Raw genomic sequence first — 25,243 nt, forward strand, 5'->3', positions numbered from 1 at the left:
ATTGTCATTTCTCATCTTTTCTGGCCTTTAATTTGTATAAAAAGTAAAGAGTAAAAAAAACTATGAAATTCCTTAACAAGACTCACCAGCTCCAAAAGTCAAGACATACTTCTCCTCCAGTGAGTCAGAGGGAGAGGGAGAGGAGGAGCATGGGAAGAAATTTAAGATCAAGATCAAGCCATTGACGGCAAACAGTGGAAACTGCACAGTATCTACTATGGATGAGCTGAAGGCCTCAGTGGGGACGCTGGCCATCTCTCCTTCCCCTCTGGTTAATCTCCAAATTTTACTTTACACTGCTGATGTCCCATAATAATATTCACATTCAAATATTGAGATGATTTTCTCTGTTCTTTTGTTTGTTTCCACATGCAGAGAAAGAGTCCGGTAAGCAAGTGTTTTTACACTTCTGTCACATCTATGGTTTTTCCTTAGTTGTAGGCTTAAAGGGTTAGTTCACCCAAAAATGAAAATTCTGTCATTAATTACCCTCATGTCATGTCGTTCCACACCCGTGAGACCTCCGTTCATCTTTGGAACAAAAATTAAAATATTTTTGATAGAATCCGATGGCTCAGTGAGGCCTGCATTGCCAGCAAGATAATTCTTTCAGATGCCCAGAAAGCTACTAAAGACATACTTAAAGGTGCCCTAGAACTTTTTTTTTAAAAGATGTAATATAAGTCTAAGGTGTCCCCTGAATGTGTCTGTGAATTTTCAGCTCAAAATACCCCATAGATTTTTTTTAATTCATTTTTTTAACTGCCTATTTTGGGGCATAATTAGAAATGAGCCGATTCAGGGTGTGTGGCCCTTTAAATCTTGTGCTCCACGCCCCAAGAGCTCGCGCTTGCCTTAAACAACATAAAAAAAGTTCACACAGCTAATATAACCCTCAAAATGGATCTTTACAAAGGGTTCGTCATGCAGCATGTCTAATCGTGTAAGTACAGTGTTTATTTTGATGTTTACATTGATTCTGAATGAGTTTGAGGCTGTTGCTCCGTGGCTAACAGGCTAATGCTACACTGTTGGAGAGATTTATAAAGAATGAAGTTGTGTTTATGCATTATACAGACTGCAAGTGTTTAAAAATGAAAATAGCGGCGGCTCTCTTGTCTCCGTGAATACAGTAAGAAACGATGGTAACTTTAACCACATTTAACAGTACATTAGCAACATGCTAACGAAACATTTAGAAAGACAATTTAGAAATATCACTAAAAATATCATGTTATCATGAATCATGTCAGTTATTATTGCTCCATCTGCCATTTTTTGCTATTGTCCTTGCTTGCTTACCTAGTCTGATGATTCAGCTCTGCACAGATCCAGATGTCTTGCCCTTGTCTAATGCCTTTTATAATGTTGGGAACATGGGCTGGCATATGCAAATATTGGGGGCGTACACCCCGACTGTTACGTAACAGTCGGTGTTATGTTGAGATTCGCCTGTTCTTCGGAGGTCTTTTAAACAAATGAGATTTATATAAGAAGGAGGAAACAATGGAGTTTGAGACTCACTGTATGTCTTTTCCATGTACTGAACTCTTGTTATTTAACTATGCCGAGGTAAATTCAATTTTTGAATCTAGGGCACCTTTAAAACAGTTCATGTGACTACAGTGGTTCAACCTTAATGTTACAAAGGGACGAGAATACTTTTTGAGCTCCAAAAAAACTAAATAATGACTTTATTCAACAATATCTAGCGATGGGCTTTTTCAAAACACTGCTTCATGAAGCTTCGAAGCTTTACGAATCTTTTGTTTCAAATCAGTGGTTCAGAGCGTGTATCAAACACGTGATTTCAGTAAACGAGGCTTTGTTACATCCTGTGTTTCGATTGTTCACTACTGGGGGGCGCTCCAAACCACTGATTCGAAACAAAAGATTCGTAAAGCTTTGAAGGACAGCATGAGGGTGAGTAATTAATAACAGAGTTTTAATTTTTGGGTGAAGTAACCCTTTAAGACTTGCTCAAAATCGTGGAGTAAGAGCCATGTTTGGATATTTGATATAGCAGATTTTTTGTTGTTGTTGTTGTTGTGTCTGTCCTTAATAGGAATTTGTTTATGCATACTCGTATCCACTAATTTTTTACTTTTTTCAATATTTTTGCCATCATCTAATACTCACTTAAAGTTAATCTTTGAAAACACTAATAATTTAATAACACTATTAAATGTAATCTTAAGCAAAACTCAAAAAGAACATCCATTTTTCATACACACACACACACACTGATGTCCACACTGATATTGACTGATTATTGGCCATAACATGAAAATATGGTTATTTTAACAGTACCATTCAGAATTTAATATTGCTGCATCCCTAAAACTGTATTTAAATAAATAATAAGTGATATGCTTCAATCATAAATTCTTTTTTTTAATTGAAATTAAGTCATTTGAATTGGCGGCTTTATTTACATTTATGAATTATGCAGATGCTTTTATACAAAGCAACTTACAATACATTGCATTCAAGTTATATAAATCCATAAACTTGCTGCTGCTATAATGTTGTACTCTTTTGAGTTACAAAAACACATTTATAATGCATTTATGCTTCATGTATAATGCAGAAGTGTGCTTCTACCTCTCAGTTTTTATTTATTTTTTAATATCACATACAATTAATAGCCCAAGTTTGCCAGTCTAGACAGTAAACACAACTAAACACAATTACTAGAGAACATGTTGTTTCATGTGTTGTTGGTTTGGTCTGTGTGCATTGGGTGAGGAAAGATCCATCACACGTTTTTCCCTTCTAAATGTTGTTTTTGTTAATAGTACTGATCTGTCACTCGCTCTCTGACCAGGTCTGTTCTTTCTCCTTTTTTGCTGATCTCAGAGACGAAGTCCAGTAAGTATGGTTCTTGTAAATGTAATATATATCTATTACAAAAATGTACTGTGTATGATACATACACAAATCTAATGTTGCTATTGCATGCACAGTAGAAGCTGTGATACACTGAACTTTTCATTGTGTTGATGCTTCATGGTGTACTGCTGTACTGACAGCTCGATACCCTCATGGATCAATATTAGTGAATCATTCAATTCTTCATTAGTTTTGATAAATGTATTGAGAGTATTGTTTGTCACCTGGACATTGTTTTCTATCTGTTATCTCTCATGATTTGACAGTATATTCAGTGCAGTGGTAGATATTTTGTTACAAGTATTGGCTAAAAATATGTGGTCACAGGTATGCATATTTTCACTTTTGACCGTAGCCTATCTGCTTAAAATTGATCAAAAGTGACAGTAGCGACTTTTTTAATGTTACAAAAGATTTTTATTTGAAAAAAATGCTGCTCATTTGAATTGCTGCTCACTTTCTATTCATCAAAGAATCCTGAAAACAAATGTACCATATTTTCCTCAAAAATATTAAGCAACTGTTTTGTTTTCAACATTGATAATAATAAGAAATGGTTCTTGAGCAGCAGATTGGCATATCAGAATGATTTCTGAAGGATCGTATGACACTGAAGACTGGAGTAATGATGCTGAAAATTCAGCTTTACCATCACAGGAATAAATTACACTTTAAAATATATTAAAATAGAAAACAGTTATTTTAAATTGTAATAATATTTCACATTATTGCTGTTTTTACACTATTTTTAATATAAAAAAAATGAAGCCTTGGTGAACATTAAAGACTTTTTTTTTTTAAATCTTACCAAACCAAATTTTTGGAACGGTAGTTTATGAAACCTTCACAGGCATGTAGGAGTTTCATTTTTGTTTCGTGTTTTAGAGTAATGCATGTGTGAATATCAAAGCAAAAGAGTTTCTATTCCATCATGTCAGTTAATATAAATATTGTTTGTTGTTAATATAAATAGTGTTAATAGAAATGTCTTTGTTATTGCCATTATCCTCTTCTGTGACCTTTGTTACAGTGCCCGATGAAACGAAACCTGTCAAGTGAGTGTTAATTTGGAAATATCGACATGACGTGTATTGTCATATCACTCCAGTTTGTAGATCATAGTAGTCATTTTTAAATAGTTGTCGTCTTTGCATATTCCAGGTGAGGAGATTGCCAGACCAAGACGGTCTACTCCAACACCCACGACAACCCCAGGGCCTGGTTCAGACCCGCCTAGGTTAGTGTGCCATCACAAAGCCTTATGGAACTTTGTGGTTTTGCTCACTATTGAATTATTCATTGTCAATTGAGTAACAAGATAAATTTCACTGCCCGAATACTTTTGGTATGTTTTGACCTTTTTGTTTTTTTTCTGTCTCACATAAAAAGAGAAAACACAACAGCGTTCTTCGGCCCACCGTTTGAGACCAATTTTGAAGCACACAACTCAGAAGGTAAAGCTTTCCTTTATGGAAAATCTCACCTGCACATAAGCAACTTCTTTCTTACTTGACTGCTTAGACTCACAACTTGATCCACCCACAAATTGAGTTTTAGAAAAAACGTAACTGATATTTAATTTAAAAAATGTTCTTCCGTGTCTTGCTTTGCTTCGGCTAATGAAATATTGTGTTGGTTAAGGATTGTATTGATGGGTGTTTTTTTCATTAATGTTAATGACAGTGTTCCTGGTTGAGCCGGAGCTCTGGTGTCAGGCCGCTTCTCTCTCCACCCGTGTTCTGAGCAGATCTCTGCCCACTGCAGGTACTGCACCACATTTATCATCTCACTGTTCTCCTGCACGTCATGGATATGCATGTCAAATGTCCAAAATGTTTTTGATAGCCTTCAAAATTGTCACAATGAAGGCATCAATAAACACATAACAGTGACACTAAAGTAGTTCCTAATGAAAGGGACTGAATGTTACAAAGCATTACATTTCACAGCAGACCTCAGAGTGCAACTGGATCTACAAATTAGCCAGAAAAATATCATGTATTAGCACCATGACATGATTAATATTTGAACAGGTCACACAAAAAGCCAAGAATCCACTTTATTTAACAGTTATTTTGAACTTTAATGACATCCCATTCTTAATTCGTAGGGTTTAATATGGAGTTGGCTTTGCAGCTATAACAGCCTCAACTCTTCTGGGAAGGCTTTCCACAAGGTTTATGAGTGTGTTCATGGGAATTTTTGACCATTCTTCTAGAAGCACATTTATGAGGTCAGGCAGTAATGTTGGTGAGAAGGCCTGGCTCACAGTCTCCGCTCTAATTCATACCAAAGGTGTTGATGGGGTTGAGGTCAGGACTCTGTGCAGGCCAGTCAAGTTCCTCCACACCAGACTCGCTCATCCATGTCTTTATGGTCCTTGCTTTGTGCACTGGTGCGCAGTCATGTTGGAACAGGAAGGGGCCATCCCCAAACTGTTCCCACAAAGTTGGGAGCATGAAATTGTCCAAAATGTCTTGGTATGCTGAAGCATTAAGAGTTCCTTTCACTGGAACTAAGGGGGCCAAGCCCAACCTGAAAAACAACCCCACACCATAATCCCCCCTCCACTAAACTTTACACTTTGCACAATGCAGTCAGGCAAGTACCGTTCTCCTGGCAACCACCAAACCCAGACTCGTCCATCGGATTGCCAGACAGAGAAGCATGATTCTTCACTCCAGAGAACACGTCTCCACTGCTCTAGAGTCCAGTGGCGGTGTGCTTTACACCACTGCATCCGACGCTTTGCATTGCACTTGGAGATATAAGGCTTGGATGCAGCTGCTCGGCCATGGAAACCCATTCCATAAAGCTCTCTACGCACTGTTCTTGAGCTAATCAAAAGGCCACATGAAGTTTGGAGGTCTGTAGTTATTGACTCTGCAGAAAGTTGGCAACTTCTGCGCACTGTGCGCCTCAGCACATGCTGACCCCGCTCTGTGATTTTAAGTGGCCTACTACTTTGTGGCTGAGTTCCTGTTGTTCCCAATTGCTTCCACTTTGTTATGATACCACTAACAGTTGACCGTGGAATATTAGGAATGAGGAAATTTCATGAATGGACTTGCAGGTGGAAACCTGGTACTATGCTTGAATTCACTGAGATCCTGAGAGCGACCCATTCTTTCACAAATGCTTGTAGAAGCAGTCTGCATGTCTAGATGCTTGATTTTATACACCTGTGGCCATGGAAGTGATTGGAACACCTGAATTCAATGATTTGGAGGGGTGTCCCAATAATTTTGGCAATATAGTGCCACTGCATATCAGTCAAATTATAAAATTTATATGAAAGCATATAATGTTTATTTTGCATTTTCTGTTTTTTGGCCAATGAATCATTCAAAATGTGATTTCAGGGAAGCAGAGAGAGTTAACCATAACTGTACAAAAGCGTACAAAAAGAACTAACACAGTGTCTACAGCGAATGTGGGAGGCACAGCATGACCAGGGACAATAGAGCCCATTATAATTAGTGATGCTGTCTACACTGGATGTGCCACAACGCAACTCCATATATATATCCATATGGCTTTAAAATTGCCAGTTTTTTTAACAGAAAACCGCAGAGAGACTTCAAAGCTTCTCTTTTGCTGATTAGTGCTTCTCAATATAAGTATAGGAAGATGACTGGTGAATGTTGCGTTCCCAAAAGCATGTTAAAGTGACCCAAAGTAAGTGACTCAGTGACACAAGTAAGATCAGCCCCGTTTTGTAATATTTCACACGATGAGTTCAAGTGACAAAGTAGCTGTTTGCATGTTGATTGTTCCATTGTTTTACATATTCTTTACAAAATTGTTTGCTGTAAACTATTTATGCATTGCAGTATTCAGTAAGGTAGTACTTCTTCTTTCTGAACATGCCCTGTCATCTGTCTTTTCAGTTCCACCTCCACTTCCTCCAAAGAACATTCCTGTCACCCCACCTGGACGCAGCTCTAGCTCTGTAGATTCTTCCGGTACGTACTGACAGTTCCAATTTAGCATCCAAAAACATGTAATTTCATTCTTTTCAAAGAACTGAGTTTCTGTTCAGGATCATCTTTCTCCAGAATACTTGTTCCTAGCTTTATGTTTGTGGTAGAGGTGTGTGATATTGACAAAAAATGAGATCTTGATATAATTTGACAGTATTTTGCTGAGTGTGTTTTTGTGCTGGTACCTTGACTGTCATGGACAGCTGACTCCTGCAGAACTGCCACAGAAGCTGTATCTAAAACAGCATTTAGATATATTTACACTGCAGTCACATTTTCATAAATAATGCTATGCGATTAATGGTTTAAAAATAATTAAATATGAAACTAAAACCACCAGTACGTGTCGGCAAGTCACTGGCTGTTGTCGAAATTGCATACTCTCTTGAGTAGGTACTTATTTTGAATTAGCACTACCGTTCACAATCGTTAAAAAAGCATGTTCTATACAGTATAAATGTAATCTGGATGTACTACATTCATTGTTATTGTTATGTGACCTACCAGTGTCAGTTGCGTCACTTCACTGCCATTCACAAATTCTCTCCTGTGGCCTCATGGGATAGTATAGCCCATTGTGTGTTGCTCAGAGATGCACAACAGTTTCATTGCAGCTTTGTTTGGAACAATTTTTATAGATGAAATACAGCAAAAACAGAGAATGCTGACAATATTGTGTCTAAAATGTAACTCACAATATTATTTTCTTGTTTATCGAACTGTTGTATAAAAAGTTATATAAGACAAAAGCTCATGCACGGTCATTTTTGCCCCCGTATATTGAATTTTGGGGACATTCTAACTCTATTATCTACTAGGCAACATCACGAAAGTGTGTTTCACATCAATGAAAGTGTGCACTCTGAAGGCGTGTTTTTGCAGTGAGTGACATACTCGATAATGTCAGCTTCAACATTGTTGAAACAACAATTACATATACAAATTGCACACCCCTAGTTTGTGGTGGTGAAAGATGGAAGAGTATTTGACAGTTCATTGTTGTTCTGTCCGAGCAGGTTATTATAGTGTGGTTCCTAGTGTCAGAGGAGATGGATCATCTTCGGCCTATCAGGATGCCCCATTATCTGCCCCGGCTGCAGGGGCGTCTATGCCTGACTTGGATAGTGTTTTTGGGCCTGTAGAGACGCCCAGGTCTGGATCAGATGTGGTGCAGTGCAGTTGGGTGAGCTTCAGTGAGGGCTCTCCCGCCAGACCTCCTCCACCAGACGAACCCGCCCCGTCCCCACCTCTGTCCTCTTCCCCTGCGGACTCGCCCCCGACCTCGCCTCTCAACCTGCCACCTCCCGCCTCACCCCCTCCGCCCCTCCACTCCATTCCGCCTCCAGATTCACCTCCGCCACCACCGCCCTCAGACTCTCCTCTGAGTCCCCTGGACCTTCCCTGCTGCTTTCAGCTCCCAGAGTCTGAGCCCGCCCAAGAGTCCCCCGTCACCCCTGCCAGCCCGGGACTGCCCTTCCTGCCAGCGGACCACCCTCCACATGGAGCCATACCTTCCCCTCTCACCTTGAGAGACGACAGCAGAAGAACCCCTGACCTGGCGAGCATGAGGGACGAGTTTACTGTGTTTGGCACATCACCCAAAGACATTGCAACAGGAAGCTTCAGAGGAACCCCACCTCCACTGCCCCCTCCTACTTACAGGAGTGTGGTGGGCTCCCCGGGGCCCGGCAGTGGTGAGTTAGCAGCTGTTACTGAAAGGAATACTCCATCAAAAAATGAAAATAGTCTGATCATTTACTCATACTCATTACATACTATTCCAGTCGCACTGTATATGACTTTCTTTCTTCAGATGAATGCAAATAATCCATACCCGTGAATACATATAATGCAAGTGTAAAAAGTTATCCAAAAGTCATCTCTTCAAAAACCTCAAAAATGAACATGACAGTAATCCATACAACCTCAGCTGATGAATCAATATCTTCTGAAGTGAAATGATAGGCTTGTGTAAGAAAAATACTTAAACTTTTTAAACTATAAACCATTGCTTCTGGCCATTGGTTATATTAAATACACATGCATGAATTCATGCTTGACGTAAACATCAGAATGTTGTAAAATGGTATAAGCTTGTTGGGAAACTAGCGCAAAAAGTGGTGGTCCTCTGTGCTTCTGCATCACTTCTCGTGTGAGCTTCAGAATGCACTTATGTAGCACTTCAGAAACGCTCTCACGAACTCACATATGACTGGAAGCGATGGTTTTTAACAGTAATACAAAACATTTAAAATATAATTTTTCTCACCTATTGTTTTGCTTTAGAAGACATTAATTTGTCTTAAAGGGTTAGTTCACCCAAAAATGAAAATTCTGTCATTAATGACTCACCCTCATGCCGTTCCACACCCGTAAGACCTTCGTTCATCTTCAGAACACAAATTAAGATATTTTTGTTGAAATCCGATGGCTCAGTGAGGCCTCCATAGGGAGCAATGACATTTCCTCTGTCAAGATCCATAAAGGTACTAAAAACATATTTAAATCAGTTCATGTGAGTATAGTGGTTCAATATTAATATTATAAAGCGACGAGAATATTTTTGGAGCTCCAAAAAAACTAAATAACGACTTATTTAGTGATGGCCGATTTCAAAACACTGCTTCAGGAAGCTTCGGAGCATAAATGAATCTGCTGTTCGGAGCGCCAAAGTCACGTGATTTCAACCGTTGGCAGTTTGACACGCGATCTGAATCATGATTCGACACACTGATTCATTTATGATCCGAAGCTTCCTGAAGCAGTGTTTTGAAATCGGTCATCACTAAATAAGTCATTATTTTGTTTTTTTGGTGTATTATTAAAAATATTCTTGTCGCTTTATAATATTAATATTGAACCACTGTACTCACATGAACCGATTTAAATATGTTTTTAGTACCTTTATGGATCTTGAGAGAGGAAGTGTCATTGCTCCCAATGAAGGCCTCACTGAGCCATCGGATTTCAACTAAAATATCTTAATTTGTGTTCTGAAGATTAACGAAGGTCTTACGGGTGTGGAACGACATGAGGGTGAGTAATAAATGACAGAATTTTCATTTTTGGGTGAACTAACCCTTTAAGGATCAGCATCAACTTTGGAGGTCCCATACACTTGCATTATACAGACTTGCAGAGATGGATTATTTTTAATACATTAAAAGTCTTTGTTTGTGTTCATCTGAAGAAAAAAGTCATATTTGGGATGGCAGGAGGTTGAGTAAATGATGACGGATTTTTTTATTTTGGGTAGAGTATCCTTTTAAGACTGAAGCAAGCATAATGACATAAAAGAAAAAAAGAAAAGACTCATAAATGTTCATTTCTAGACCAGTGGAGTTTCATAATGCTAAAGCTTACATCCATGGCGCTAACTGATCTTATCTTGTTTTGTTTTGTTTTTTCAGCCAATTTAATGGTTTAAGTTCAGTAGCTTTTGAACAAAATAAATGTTTTTGCATAAGTTTTTAAACTAATAAGCTCTCTTATTGGCTAGCACACCTACATTTCATTAATTCCTTTGTCCAAAATATTTAACATCATACTTCACTGTACTGAGCACATGACATGCTGAAGAAAAACTATTGTGGCCACAGATTAAGAATATGGTCCTATGATTTATTAATTCATGGCCACGTTTTATTAATTAATTCCCATTTTGGTTAAATCATGGCCACATTATACTAATTATTTCCCTCATTTTAGTTAAATTGTGCCCATGTTTTTCTAATTTATCCCTTCATTTTAATTTAGTTATCATAGCCATGATTTTTTCCTGTTACGTCATGTGCAGGGCTCCCTACTGCTGTAATGGGACCCATAATGGCAATATCATATTTTATCAAGGGAAATAGATTGATTATTAACTTTATTTAAAAGAGTTCATTACAGTTTTCAACTTCTCAGAGAAATACTGCTGTATTATTAATATTTTAAACTCATTCAGTATTATTAACAATCCACAAAACTAAATGAGAACCAGTCCAATTATTATTATTGTTATTATTAATATTATAAAATAATAAAACTCAACAAATGAAAGAAGTCAACAGGAACCTTGATTGAACCATTATTATTATCTTAGCAGTTGCATTAATAATAATTCTTCTGTAATGGTAATCTGATTTGATGTTTTTAGGGCCGTCCTCTCCCGCACGTGCTGGCACTCCACTGTCTGCTGGCAGCCCCATCCCGCCTCTACCACCAAGACCATCTTCACGACCGAAACTACCACCTGGAAAACCAAACTTAGCAGATCTGGTATGACTCTCTCCACTGCTGTGGAACATTTGAAAAATGTCACCTCAAAAGGAGATGCCTAAGACGAGAAGATGCCTCAACCTTGTTGGTTCCAGTGTGAAAGACATTAGCTCACAGTAATCCCAGTAAATTACCATAAAATTAGCAGAATTACTTTAAAATTACCAGAACGGCATTCTGCTTTTTTTACCATTAAGAGACCATTTACACATTAGCACCAAAATACCGGTAAAGTGACATCTATGATGTTATTAATCTGAAATGATCTTTAAACGCATGAAGAGAAGCTCTTTAGTTTCTCTCTCTGTTCAGTTTGACAAAACATTTTCACTTCTGAGTGACAGGCACAAGTGGATGATCACACAGAATGCATTTTTGCTCTTAAAAACACAACACGTGCATAATAGTATCCAACTGCAGAGCCGCAGCACTGATGAATGAAAAAGAAGGCAGGGTCTTGAGCACGACACTCTGAAAAAGCTGTGACTCAGTGGAATGGCCAAAATGTCCATTTAGCACATAATTACATAGAAAAACTATTAAAAAGCAGTGGAGCTTACTGTAAACAGCAGGGAGTAATCGCTTCATCTTCATAAGACCATTATGATTGGCCGTTCGAACCACACACATGCCCATACCTGTAATCTTTATTCTTTGTTCAGACACAGCATCATAGCACCTGTAATTTACTGGTAATGTAAACTTCTCATACTGGTAAATTGCCAGAACCGATTTACCAGTATTTTTGAAAAGGTCCTGTTCACACATGATCTCTTAAAGGTGCCCTCGAATGAAAAATTTAATTTATCTTGGCATAGTCAAATAACAAGAGTTCAGTACATGGAAATGACATACAGTGAGTCTCAAACTCCATTGTTTCCTCATTTGTTTAAAAGACCTCCGAAGAACAGGCGAATCTCAACATAACACCGACTGTTACGTAACAGTCGGGGTGTACGCCCCCAATATTTGCATATGCCAGCCCATGTTCCCAACATTATGAAAGGCATTAGACAAGGGCAGCCAGTATTAACGTCTGGATCTGTGCAGAGCTGAATCATCAGACTAGGTAAGCAAGCAAGAACAATAGCAAAAAATGGCAGATGGAGCAATAATAACTGACATGATCCATGATATCATGATATTTTTAGTGATATTTGTAAATTGTCTTTCTAAATGTTTCGTTAGCATGTTGCTAATGTACTGTTAAATGTGGTTAAAGTTACCATCGTTTCTTACTGTATTCACGGAGACAAGAGCCGTCGCTATTTTCATTTTTAAACACTTGCAGTCTGTATAATTCATAAACACAACTTTATTCTTTATAAATCTCTCCAACAGTGTAGCATTAGCCGTTAGCCACGGAGCACAGCCTCAAATTCATTCAGAATCAAATGTAAACAATATACAGTATACAATACTCACATAATCCGACGCATGCATGCCGCATGCATGATGAACACTTTGTAAAGATCCATTTGAGGGTTATATTAGCTGTGTAAACTTTGTTTATGCACTGTTCAAGGCAAGCGCGAGCTCTGTGGGCGTGGAGCACGAGAATTAAAGGGCCAGTAGCCCTGAAACGGCTTATTTATAATGATGCCCCAAAATATGCAGTTAAAAAAATTAATTAAAAAAAAATCTATGGGGTATTTTGAGCTGAACCTTCAAAGATACATTCAGGGGACACCTTAGACTTATATTACATCTTTTTAAAAAAAGTTCTAGGGCACCTTTAATGGTAATTTACCAGTAAATAATTCATGTGTAAAAGAGGCTAATATTTTAACATATTTCTGATACTTCTGTGATAATGACGAAGTTGCTCATATAGTAGTTACAAGTGGCAATTTAGTAAAATAAATAAATAAAATAATTATAAACAACTAAAATAATTGATTAAATTCAAATAACTAAATGTTCTTCATGGTTTGCACTTTTTATTACCATTGAATTTACATGACTTTTCTAGTTTGTGATTACAGTGTTTAATTATTATTATTATTATTATTACAAATAACAATTTCTACCCGATAAAATATTATGGAGCTTGCCCAAAATTATAAATATATACATTTATATATAAATATTAATTATATTTATTTATAAAAATGACTTTAGGGTCTAGAAATCACACACTTAATTCTTAAATAAAAATGTCAGTTTTAAGGACACAAACTAAAAATAAAATAAGAAATATAATTTCAGCTTACGTCTTGATTTGTAGCTGTTTTAGCTTAATCAAAATCTTGTTTTGTATTATTTTAAATATTTTTAAGTCATCTTGCAAACCATCCTTGGAAGTGTTCTGAGGCCGCCTGTTTGAGAACCACTGGCCTTCACTAATTCTGAAGATCCAAACATTAAACTCCTGTATTTATGGGTCCAAAAAACTGCTCCAAAAAACAACAGCAATAGTTGAAATTGTTCGTTAAGGGAGTGTGAACTAGGTGTCAGATTAGTAATGCCTGGTTCAAGCTGTTATTTTTGTTTCTCCTCAGGCCCGTCCCTTCAGCCCCCCAATCCACTCCTGGAGTCCTCCACCCTTTGCTCCTCTAGCCAGAGCTGAGAGCACCTCCTCCATCTCCTCCGTTACGTCTTTGAGTGCAGCCTCCACACCTACACTGGGCCGAGAACTGAACCTCTCTGTGTCAGGTGGGCCACAACAGAGCTGTCCCAAGTCAGTTATCGCTGATTATACTGTGTGAAGATACTAACAAGGCATAATGCCTTCTTCAGTTCAGTAAGTTGTGTGACCATTAGATAAAATTCCATCTACTTCTGTATTTCAGCATGTTCCAGAGGTCCGAGTCCTCTCACAATGGGACCCCAAGACACTCTACCAGTGGCAGCCGCCTTCACAGAGACCATCAGCGCCTACTTTAAAGGAGCAGATCCCACCAAGTAAGCCTGCAGGGCATATTTTACAGTCAACGTTCGAATTAAAGGTCCCGTTCTTCGTGATCCCATGTTTCAAACTTTAGTTAGTGTGTAATGTTGTTGTTAGAGTATAAATAAAATCTGTAAAATTTTAAAGCTCAAAGTTCAATGCCAAGCGAGATATTTTATTTAACAGAAGTCGCCTACATCGAACGGCCAGTTTGGACTACATCCCTCTACTTCCTTCTTTAATGACGTCACTAAAACAGTTTTTTGACTAACCTCCGCCCACAGGAATACACAAGAGTTGCGTTTGTAGAGTGTGTTTGTCGCCATGTCGTCGAAACGCTGTTATTTTCATCCCGCAGTCCAATCACCGGGTCTGATTCCGGCTCAAATTGATAGGGTAAAATTAAAGACATGTTTACAATAACACTGAGCGCGTGCATCTCCACGTTATGGTAAGAGGCGTGACCTTTCCGGGCAAGGTTCGCTAAGCTGCTGTCGAATCACAACACAGGAACCGCTGGCACAATCAGAACTCGTTACGTATTTCTGAAGGAGGGACTTCATAGAACAAGGAAGTCATCAGCCCGTTTTTATGACAGTAGAAATAGCGGTATACAGATAAGTAAATTATGTGGAAAATACTGTGTTTTTTTACACGCGAAACATGAACACATGTTATATTGCACACTATAAACACAATCAAAGCTTCAAAAAACGGGACCTTTAAGTTCATGTTTAGTTGAAATGAGTTGAATTGAATGTTTTTCTCTCGTGTCTTACTATGTGTTGTAGGTGTTTGGTGAAGATCACCGGTGAGATGGTGCTGTCTTTCCCAGCAGGGATCACCAGACACTTCTCCACTCAGCCTAGTCCACCAGTGCTGACCTTCACCATCAGCCAGTACAGTCAGCTGGAGCAGGTCCTTCCCAACCCACAGCTTCTGTGCTGGTAATACAACATCTGCAGTAGGGAATGAATCGTTCATTTGGACTGGGCTTTGTAATGATTCAATCAACCCGTTTTAGAAATAGTTAACTTTGTTTGAGAGAAAAACTGAGGTGGGAGATGTTGGAATTAGGGTTGTCTCAATATTAAAATTATGACTGTAATAATAATAAACCAATATTTATTTTCATATTATGGTCAGTATTACAAATTCCAGATTTTTTTCTCTAAATGTATTAAAAATAAAACACTAAAAACTAAATACTACAACCAAATTTAGGCATCATGACATTATAATGTACAGTATGAAAAATTTAACAATTTTATCGGCTAATAACTGATAAGATATTATTTTCATCCCTAGTTGGAACCGTAAACAATGCAACATAGCTTTTGAATAAATAGTTACAGTATAAAATATAACTTTTATGTAATATATAAAAGTGTTATTATTGTTAACTAAAACATGAATATTTGATGGAAAAACTTCCAGTCATACCAGCTCAGAGATCCACTCTATCAACTTGACTGTAGTTAACACTGCACAATGGCAAGTGGAAATACTGGTTTAATTCAGCCATATATGTTTGAACCAGAAACTGATTTAGATAAAGAGCGAATTAAACAGGCTCGTCTACCAGTCTATGTATCAGAATGGTAATGCGTTTTATGTATTGCTCTCTACGTCGGACACATAACAGTAACTGATTTGATTAGCCTTTGTCTTGACTACATTATCAGACAGCTAATAATGTGTTGCTAATGTTACACAAACCATTTTCTCATTCACCATCTCAGAGTCAGACAGCTGCCTTCTAAAAATCAGCATCCTTACAAACTCTTTGAACAACTTAGAATGTCAGTGGAGAAAGGCATATAGTTCATCATAACATCGTAATATACATATACTCAATTCACCCGCTATATTGCTAAATGTACCAGGTTTTTCATATCAACAGAAAAATGTACTGGAATAACCTGGCTTCTTTTGAGACCCGCATAGTTAATGATATGCTAAAGTCCGTCTCTCATGTTGATGGGATCGGTTACAACATGTTTGTGACATAAAGAACTGTGGCGGTTTCAAACCGCATTTTTGAGACTGTCTTTGGTAAACTGCAGTTTTAAGGAGAAAATACTGAAAATAAAATAAATAACACTGCTAAATAATCACCAGTTACTTAAAGGCAGGGTAGGTGATTTGCTTCAAAAACATTTTTTGCTATGCTGGTTGAAAATCTTTTCATATCCTGAGAGCAATCACTAAGTTAAAGGGTTAGTTCACCCAAAAATAAAAAAAATTATGTCATTAATTACTCACCCTCATGTCGTTCCACACCTGTAAGACCTTCGTTCATCTTCGGAACACAAATTAAGATATTTTTGATAAAATCTGATGGTTCAGTGAGGCCTGCATCGGCAGCAATAAAGGCTCCAGTATACTTCAAACGAAGTTCTGTTTCGACTGTAAACAACCATCTGACGCCACCCACACTGCTGAGAGCGACGGTTATATGAATATGTAAATATGTGACGTACACTTTCTTCTCAGTAACAAAATGAACACAACAAAAATGAGAAAACAGCAAGCATTTATTATAGAAAGCATAAGAAAAGCATCTGATCATAACAACATGGGTATGTTAGCTCGACCTCAGCAAATTAGCACTCACGTCACATCTTCATATAGCACTTTATTCAATGGATTGCTTAAAATCAAGCAGCTTTACAGTATCAAACATGAAAAACAGTGTTAGTGCCTCATTTTATCACAAGCACAACTTCATTTTGTACTATGAAGCGGCTATCCAGACCAGTGTGTTCATGTTTTCACCCGCAGAGCTCTTACCTCATTATACTCTACAGATCAAATGAGTGAAAGACGCGTCCCACGCTAGTGAAGGCGGAGCCTCAGCTCACACCTCCTATTACGTTATCGTCACTGACCAATGGTAGTACGAAGGTTTTGCAGCTGGAACGAACTTTTCCTGAAAGTTCGCTTTGGCAAGCCGTTTCGAACTTCCAAAAAGAACACAAAACGAACTTCGTTTTGGCCTGATTTTGTTCGAAATGACGTCACATCAGTTCGTTCTTCGATTTCGTTTGAAGTATCCCGGGGCCTTATCACTCCCTTTTTCAATGCCCAGAAAGCTACTAAAAACATTTAAAACAGTTCATGTGACTACAGTGGTTCAACTTTAGTATTATAAAGTGACAAGAATACTTTTGTGCACCAAAAATAAAATAGTGAATGTAATATTTTGTGCAGTAAGTGTAAATATTGTGTGTAATTGAATTCATTTCAATTCAGCACATTTCAGTACATTTTATTTGCTATCATTAAAGTGCAGTGTCATTATATAACAGCCTTTGACTACGCTGCTTTCTAGATATCTGCTTTGGTTAAAGAAATAAAAAAATTTTTTTTAAAAAAAGCATTTTTGGTCACTAATCGTGACTAACATTTTAAAGCCCTTTTGAGATGCCATTATTTGAACTTTAAATATTTTCATCCTTCAGTGACACCACACCACCTACAGGTGAATTGAAGGAGTTCTGGGTAAATATGCCAAACTTGTTGAGTCACCTGAAGAAAGTGGCTGAGCAGAGGCCACAGGCCACATATTACAACGTGGACATGCTGAAGTACCAGGTGGGATTTTGTATATAAACATGATCTGTTAGTAAATACATCATTTAGAGGGGTCATGACATGGATTTTTTTATTATTCTAATATATTTTTTGAGGTTCACCTATAATGTTAATAAAGTTTTTTTTCACACACAAAAAAAACTAAATACATATAAATGTGGACAAAAGATTATTTTCAACCCTCATTCTTACCTTCTATCTGAAATGATCCATTTTTAAGGGGGCGGCTCCTTTAAGGCTTGTTAGTTAACGGCCACTGTTATGATTGGCTAACATTATCCATATAAAACCATCATTTACAGACAAACATTATGAAATCGTTTGCTTACAGTTTGCGATGTAGCTGCTCTCAGAACCAGTAGAGTTGGCTGCTTCATCTGTGAACAAAAATTTCTTTGCAAACTCTCCATTACATTGTGCCTTGTTTACAAAACAGTCTGCAGTCAAATTTTCTAAACAAACATATAATCCATCCACTTGTCCCTGACTCTGAAATCCTTCTGAAGTCTCTACAGAAATGAGCTGTTTAAACAGTCATATACAAGTGTGTGGTGTTATAAATCCCTCAATATCCAAACAAGCTATTTTTGGAGATTGATTAAATAAATGCTTTGTTTATAATGAGGAGGATGTTTCAAACTATGAAACTTACAGGATGTTTTAATGGTAAAAAGATCTCTTATATGTCAAAAAGATCAAGCCAAATTTGATTTCTCATGTCATGACCCCTTTAAATGAATCTGATCATCTTCTCTGATGTTTCTGTAATAGTGTGTGATATTTGAGATTTGTCCTTACAGGTGTCCACTCAAGGGATCCAGTCCACGCCGCTGAACCTTGCGGTGAGCTGGCGTGGTGATGCCAGCAGCACAGACCTCAGGATAGACTATAAATACAACACAGAGGCCATGCCCACACCCACACCACTCACCAACATCCACTTCATGGCAGCTGTGGATGGCGGCGTGACTAAACTGCAGGCCATGCTCCCACCTGCCACCTGGTAAGGAACTATCAAGAAAATCACATTGCAAATTAACAGCAGTGTGGTCATTTATAGTAATGTTTGCTCATTCCTTGCTTTTTAAGGAACCCAGAGACGCAGAAAATTGCGTGGAAGATCCCAGAGCTCTCACAGAAGTCTGAAAATGGAGGTAAATGCCCTTTAGATATTAACTGATTGGAAGGGAAGCCCTCTAACAGATTTGCCAGAATGTTTCGCTCATGTTGGCAACTGTACAATGTGCAGAATGTCCTAATAGTAGTAAATTGAATTACTCAAGGAAAGGATTCACAAAGCCCAACTAGCAGCTTCTGATTACGCTAGCGATCATATATGATTATATAGCAGCTTTAAAAAAAAAAAAAACTGAAGAATAGGGAAAATGAGCTTGTACAAATATCCAATAGCAGCTGATATATATCATAAACAATGCAACATTTGACACAATCTATATAAGGTATTCAAAAGAATAGCTACTGTATAACAACTACTGTTGTTTACGGAAGAGGATTAGGGCCAAGCAATAATATAAAAAATAAAACCATCTCGAGATTAAAGTTGTTAAATTTCGAGAAAAAACTCGTTAAATTTCGAGAAAAAAGTCAAGATAAAATGTTGAGAATAAAGTCATTAAATTATGAGAAAAAAAGTCGTTAAATTACGAGAACAAAGTCGTTAAATTACGAATTTGTTCTCATAATTCAACTAAATTTTTCTCGTAATTTAATGACTTTATTCTCAACATTTTATTTCGACTTTTTTTCTCGAAATTTAACGAGTTTCTTCTCGAAATTTAACAACTTAAATCTCGAGATGGTCATCTATATCAAGATGGATTTTTTTATTATTGCTTGGCCCTAATCCTCTTCCGTAGTTGTTATTCTTAACTAAAACTATTAATTTTTTTTTCTGCTAATTGAAATAAAGCTGAATTAAAAATAAAATATAAATATTAAAATAAATATTAAAACTTAAATTAAAAAACTTAAAGGAAATTAATTGCCTTGGTTTTCTTCTGAAATGATTCAAATTAAAACTGAAATAAAAATAAATTAAAGCTATATAGAAATATTTAAAATTTTAAATATTTTTTAAATTATTTTTTAAATATTTAAAAATTAAAAAAAATAAAAATGACAAAAGCACAAAAAGTGCTAAAATTTAAAGGAAAGCTGAAAATAGAAAACTTAAAATTAAACATATCAATAAATAGTAAAAAAAAGAAAAGAAAAAAGTAATGCTTAATAATACTAAAATACAGTGACACTATTGTATAAACAGCAGTAAATTAATACTATTTCACTGCACATAAAATGCAATTCAAGATACATGATTTTATGGCAGCTCTCAATCGAAATAAAAAACAAAAATGTTGAATATAAACGGCATTAACCGCAGCTACATGATACTCAGATCATTGCTGAAAGGCTGTCCGAGTTGCTTTTCTTTCTTCAAGCTGAGCATATGAAACATCTCTGTTCATTGCAGAGGCATAAATGCTGATGAGTGAAAGCTAAAGCAAAACTGAAAATGGAAATTATCTTTTTACTGTTTTTCTTTCGAGTTAATCAATGTATTTCTAGACAAACCCTTATGATATTTGAAACCAAATTTCAAAAGGGCTTTCTTGCATAATGCTTATAGGATTAAAAAAAATTAAGAATTCTGTCATCATTTACTCACCCTTATGTTGTTCTAAACCTGTATGACTTTGTTTCTTCTGTGGGACAGAATAAGATATTTTTATAAATGTCATGGAGTCCAATCTTCTTCTGTGTTCTGCAAAAGGTGAAAATCTGAAATTTGTAAGGTGAAAATATTGCTTTGTGTATTTATTCATAATCATGAACCTGTTAAAGGTGCTAAAGAGGATCCAATCTTTTCGTCGACTGAGAAACCAAAGACTGTTACTGAGTTTTTTAAATGAGCGTATGCGTAAGAATTTCGAGGGAACGCCTCCCAAAACTCGTGCACGAGTATTGGAACACGAGTGTTTACCACCGGCATTCGCTGTGTTGTGTTAGTGGATTCATTATGTCGAACTCACCACAGGTAACTCATAATATGCAGTTGTTATTCCTGTCTCCTGACAAAAACATTGCATGCGGCGCCTGTGGAGTGTGGAAAGTTACTGGAGAGTGCAGCCGCGCTCGTCTCTCACAAGGAACGTCATGGCAGTGATTGACAAGCCAGAGGGCCAATTGTTTACGCGATTGGCTGATGTTTTTAAGGCCCTACCTCGTGCACAGATGATGTATATTAATATTATTCCTTTCAGTGCACCTAATAAATAGTCTTTTATCAGTTAGTAAAGACAGTTTCAAGTAATATTGCAAAAATGTATAAAACAAAACATCCTCTTTAGCACCTTTAATAATTGTATTTTGAATTGCACATCATATTATATTACCTTTGTAAGCCTTTGTTTCTTAGCCAACTAGCTTAGCATAGAATTAACAGGTCAAGAAAAGCTTTAACTATGTAACACTGTTAATGATCAGGCATTTTTGACGAAGGAATTCTGTGAGGGTACAGGAAGTTTCATGGCACATGAATTGCAGTGGTATAGGTATAGAGTGCTACGGGAATGAGTCCTAAAACCTGGAAACAAGTTAGCATTTTTTCAGTGGGTTTTTTGGTGTGTGTTTAAGACAAGCTTTTTGAATAGGGTTTGTGGTTAACACAAGCTCATGATATTTTCATGTTTTATTCTAAAACCTAAAATACATCAGTAATAAAAAAAAAAGAGATCAGAAAATCAGAAAGCTTTTACTTGTCTTGAAAAAGACGGTTGCTTACAAATGGGACTACAGAGGATGTCTATAGGACATTAAACGTTATCACACCAAACAGGAAAACTCGTCTACTCACTAGTCTGCTTTCACAGCCTGGGTGTGTTTATACGCTTATTGCGCTCTTACAAACTATTCTAACTCAAACTTTCCAACTTGCAGATTATAAATAAAAACTGAAAGAACTGTAAGAAACTTAAAGGGATAGTTCACCCAAAAATGAAAATGGTTCCAGGGTGATGCTGACTTCCGGGTTGGTCTACAATAATCCAGTACGCCATCCCTGCAGCAGTCTGTATGGTGTGCTGTAATGTTCAAATGGATTAAGAAATATAATCTACTGAAATTAGTTGCTTGGCAACAAACAACGAATCATAAACTCAGTGCTTGCCTAGGCACTTTTTACAGTTATAGAAACTTCATTGCACCGTCTGAGGGAAACGGTTAAATGATGAGTTAACTGGAATGTTGAAGAGATGATATTTGTTTTTTAAAAAGACCAGCGCACACGTATGCTGCATCATTTCCACAAATCCAGTTAATAAGTGTGCTGTAGTCATTGTTATTAACATCATAAATTTGCAAATACGAGTGTTAACAAATGTACAGTGTGAATAAACATTCTGGTAGAATATATATATATATATATATATATCTGTAATGTTGTTCTGTCATTTTGTGTCTGTGTGCCAGGGGTTGGCGCTCTCCTGGCTCGCTTCCAGTTAGCCGAGGGTCCCAGTAGACCATCGCAGCTGGCAGTGCAGTTCACCAGTGAGGGCAGCACTCTGTCTGGCTGTGATTTTCAACTTGTAGGTTCAGGCTACAGACTATCCTTGGTTAAAAAAAGGTTTTCTGCAGGTACGTCTTTTAAGAAATATCCTTGTTCACTTGCAAAGAAGCAAAAAGGGCTTTTCACACTGCTCGTAACCCTGGATTATCATTGTTCTTAACCCCAGGTAAAGGGGTAATTATGGGTATTTAGATGCAGGATTAACACCGCTTTTACACGGGTTATTTATGGTTTTCGCGTTGTCTGGCAATCACCAGACCAAGCTCAATTTAAAATTGAACATTGGTCTGAAGAGTCTGTATGTATTTTCTACTGCACAAGAGGCGTGATCAACGAGCATTATTCACGCAATTGGATAGTCCTTCAACCGATCAGATCAACGATCCGGGTGACGTACTTTGCAGAGCGACGCGAAAACTCCAGACAGGTTTAGTTTGTATTGGTTTGTAGCATTGATCAGCGGTTTGCAGAAGCAGCAATGGCATTGAGCGATTTTTGCAGGTTGTGCAAAAAGAAAACATGAAAGTGAGTGGCATTTACACCCACTCGAGCGATTTGTTTGCTAAACTAAAGAAGTCATTCAGCATCGTCGAGAGGTTAAAAGGAATTGGACTGACGGTCGTGCTTGCCGTCGCTTCTCTATCGTCATCGTGTTATACCCGCCAATAGCGAGCAAGGTGGATAAAGCCAGTCTGTGATTGGTTCCCGCAAAAGTGTAACAGACGCAGTAGAAATTAATGTATGGGTTTCCAGACTGAATTGCTGGGCGAAATCAAATCGCCGGCAGATCAGGCTGGGTTTACCCAGTCTAGTTTTTGCGGGGAAAAAAATTGATAGTATGTGTGGGGGAAAAAAATTGATAGTACAATTGGCAAAGTATAATAAGGGCAAAGTATAAATTAGAGCTTTTACATAAACAAGTCACGTGCTGCGCTTGTTTAATCAATGACGCTGAAACCACAAATATTCAATTAAGGCCATTAACCCAGGATTTAGGAATGTAGTTTGAAATGGCAGTTTATAAATACCAAGGACTAATTGTTAACCCTTGGTAAATTTATGAGCAGTGTGAAACGTGAAGCAAGAAAACCCAGGATTCCGTTTGCCCTGGGTTTAGAATGACCCAGGGTTAACTAGATAAAGCGTGAGTTTATTTTTATACAGAGTCTGATTTACAAATTTGCTGTTTTTGTATTCCACAGGTAAATATCTGGCAGACAACTGACCTGGCCGCAGCGACAACCTACTGGATGGGCTGTGAGTGGGACGTTAGGATGCTCTTTTGGCACTACAAAGACTTTCAAAAATGTTTTTATCAAAATTCCAGAAGTACAACACTCAAAATCTCACTTATAATGTCTGGTGTAGAATATCATCAGTGCGTTCTGTGGGTGTGTGTATGTGAATATTAGCAAATATTTTGTGTGTATATGATAAAACTTCAGGACAAATGCAATACGTGGACTTTTTCCGCTGGGTTCTTGCAGAAGGCAGTTTCCTTTTTCACTTATTGCACATTCTCTCTTTGACCCAAACCAAACACTCCTAGTGACATTACAATGTAATGATACCAGGGTTCACATTTAGGAACACACATGTCAGCAGTGTTTGGTTTTCTTTTAGTTATTTTGACAGATTCTAAACGATTTGATTTAACTAACATGAAGTCTCAATTCCCAAACAATGCTACAGATAACGCTTTACAATGAGATTCAGTTTGTTAACATTAGTTGATGTATTAAGCCCGAGACACAACTAGGCGATAATCGGCCATCGAGCAATGAAGCGATTCCGCATGTTGAAGCAGCATCAGTGCCGTCGATGTGAGAGAACTCTGATTGGCTGTTCAGCTTAGTGAACGAGAATAAAAGCAAAAGTGATGAACGTGAGCAAAGAAGTTGAGACGGTACAGGCAGAAGGCTGTTAGATCATCTTACCCATGCATTCCAATGCGCTAAAATTTTCATAATAACATGAGCCGACTTGAATGAAGAAAGGGATCAGCGTGATTGATCTTCAAAATGGTAAGCAAGCGCTGCTTTGTTTACAATTTGAACATTATATCTGCAGTCCTGTTTTCGGTTTCCCTTTTTGAATGATGAAAATAGACTATTGACACCTGCTGATACAGACAGTTATTTCCTTACACGCAGGCGCAGAATGCACGTGCTAGTTAACAGTCGCTAGTAGTCCTTTTGGTGTGTTCAAGTGCAGCTGTTTGTCTGTGAGGCGACAACACAGTCGGCTTTCGTTGCCACTATTTCTTTGACATCGGCTTGGTGTGTCCCGGGCTTTAGGTATATCATGAACTAACAACAATATTGTTACAGCCTTTTTTAATCTAGGTTAATGGTAATTTCTGTATATACGCTACCATTCAAAAGAAGTAATAAATAAGATTTATTTTTTTAAAGAAATTAATACTTTTATTCAGCAAGGATGCATTAAATTATAGAAGAGGATTAGGGCCAAGCAATAATAAAAAAATAAAACCATCTCGAGATTAAAGTTGTTAAATTTCGAGAAAAAAGTCAAAATAAAATGTTGAGAATAAACTCATTAAAGTACGAGAAAAAACTGTTGAGAATGTTGAGAATAAAGTCATTAAATTATGAGAAAAAAGTTGTTAGATTATGAGAACAAATTTGTTAAATTATGAGAAAAAAAGTCGTTAAATTTCAAGGAAAAAAAGTCGAGATAAAATGTTGAGAATAAACTCATTAATGTACGAGAAAAAAGTCGTTAAATTACGAGAACAAATTTGTTAAATTATGAATTTGTTCTCATAATTTAACAACTTTTTTCTCGTAATTTAATGACTTTATTCTCAACATTTTATCTCGACTTTTTTCTCGAAATTTAACAACTTTAATCTCGAGATGGTTTTATTTTTTTATTATTGCTTGGCCCTAATCCTCTTCCGTATTAAATTGACCAAAAATGACAGTAAAGACATTTATGTTGTGATTTCTATTTCAAATAAATGCTGTTCTTTTGAACTGTCTATTCATCAAATAATCCTAAAAAAATGAT

At 37.1% G+C, this 25,243-nt stretch overlaps 1 protein-coding gene across 4 annotated transcripts in view; it reads left to right on the forward strand.

The window, feature by feature from the left end:
- Nucleotides 1–24,716, forward strand: part of sgip1b (SH3GL interacting endocytic adaptor 1b) — a 39,051-nt gene extending 14,335 nt beyond the window's left edge. The window contains exons 6-24 of one of the 4 annotated variants that reach the window (XM_048163969.1): nucleotides 87–271; nucleotides 376–387; nucleotides 2,860–2,871; nucleotides 3,923–3,947; nucleotides 4,054–4,129; nucleotides 4,282–4,346; nucleotides 4,576–4,656; nucleotides 6,783–6,857; nucleotides 7,694–7,756; nucleotides 7,892–8,569; nucleotides 11,017–11,138; nucleotides 13,640–13,793; nucleotides 13,931–14,042; nucleotides 14,820–14,975; nucleotides 17,493–17,625; nucleotides 18,426–18,628; nucleotides 18,715–18,779; nucleotides 22,114–22,278; nucleotides 23,413–24,716. In XM_048163969.1, coding sequence (XP_048019926.1) covers nucleotides 87–271; nucleotides 376–387; nucleotides 2,860–2,871; nucleotides 3,923–3,947; nucleotides 4,054–4,129; nucleotides 4,282–4,346; nucleotides 4,576–4,656; nucleotides 6,783–6,857; nucleotides 7,694–7,756; nucleotides 7,892–8,569; nucleotides 11,017–11,138; nucleotides 13,640–13,793; nucleotides 13,931–14,042; nucleotides 14,820–14,975; nucleotides 17,493–17,625; nucleotides 18,426–18,628; nucleotides 18,715–18,779; nucleotides 22,114–22,278; nucleotides 23,413–23,435 — 2,405 coding nt within the window. In that variant the 3' untranslated portion in view covers nucleotides 23,436–24,716. Of the gene's footprint in view, nucleotides 1–86; nucleotides 272–375; nucleotides 388–2,827; nucleotides 2,872–3,922; nucleotides 3,948–4,053; nucleotides 4,130–4,281; nucleotides 4,347–4,575; nucleotides 4,657–6,782; nucleotides 6,858–7,693; nucleotides 7,757–7,891; nucleotides 8,570–11,016; nucleotides 11,139–13,639; nucleotides 13,794–13,930; nucleotides 14,043–14,819; nucleotides 14,976–17,492; nucleotides 17,626–18,425; nucleotides 18,629–18,714; nucleotides 18,780–22,113; nucleotides 22,279–23,412 lie in introns of those variants that run through there. The other 3 variants (XM_048163972.1, XM_048163970.1, XM_048163971.1) reach the window with 3 other exon arrangements.
- Nucleotides 24,717–25,243: the final 527 nt, after the last annotated feature.

The sequence above is a fragment of the Megalobrama amblycephala genome, linkage group LG17 (assembly GCF_018812025.1).
Source record: "Megalobrama amblycephala isolate DHTTF-2021 linkage group LG17, ASM1881202v1, whole genome shotgun sequence".
In the NCBI taxonomy this organism is placed as follows: Eukaryota; Metazoa; Chordata; class Actinopteri; order Cypriniformes; family Xenocyprididae; genus Megalobrama; species Megalobrama amblycephala.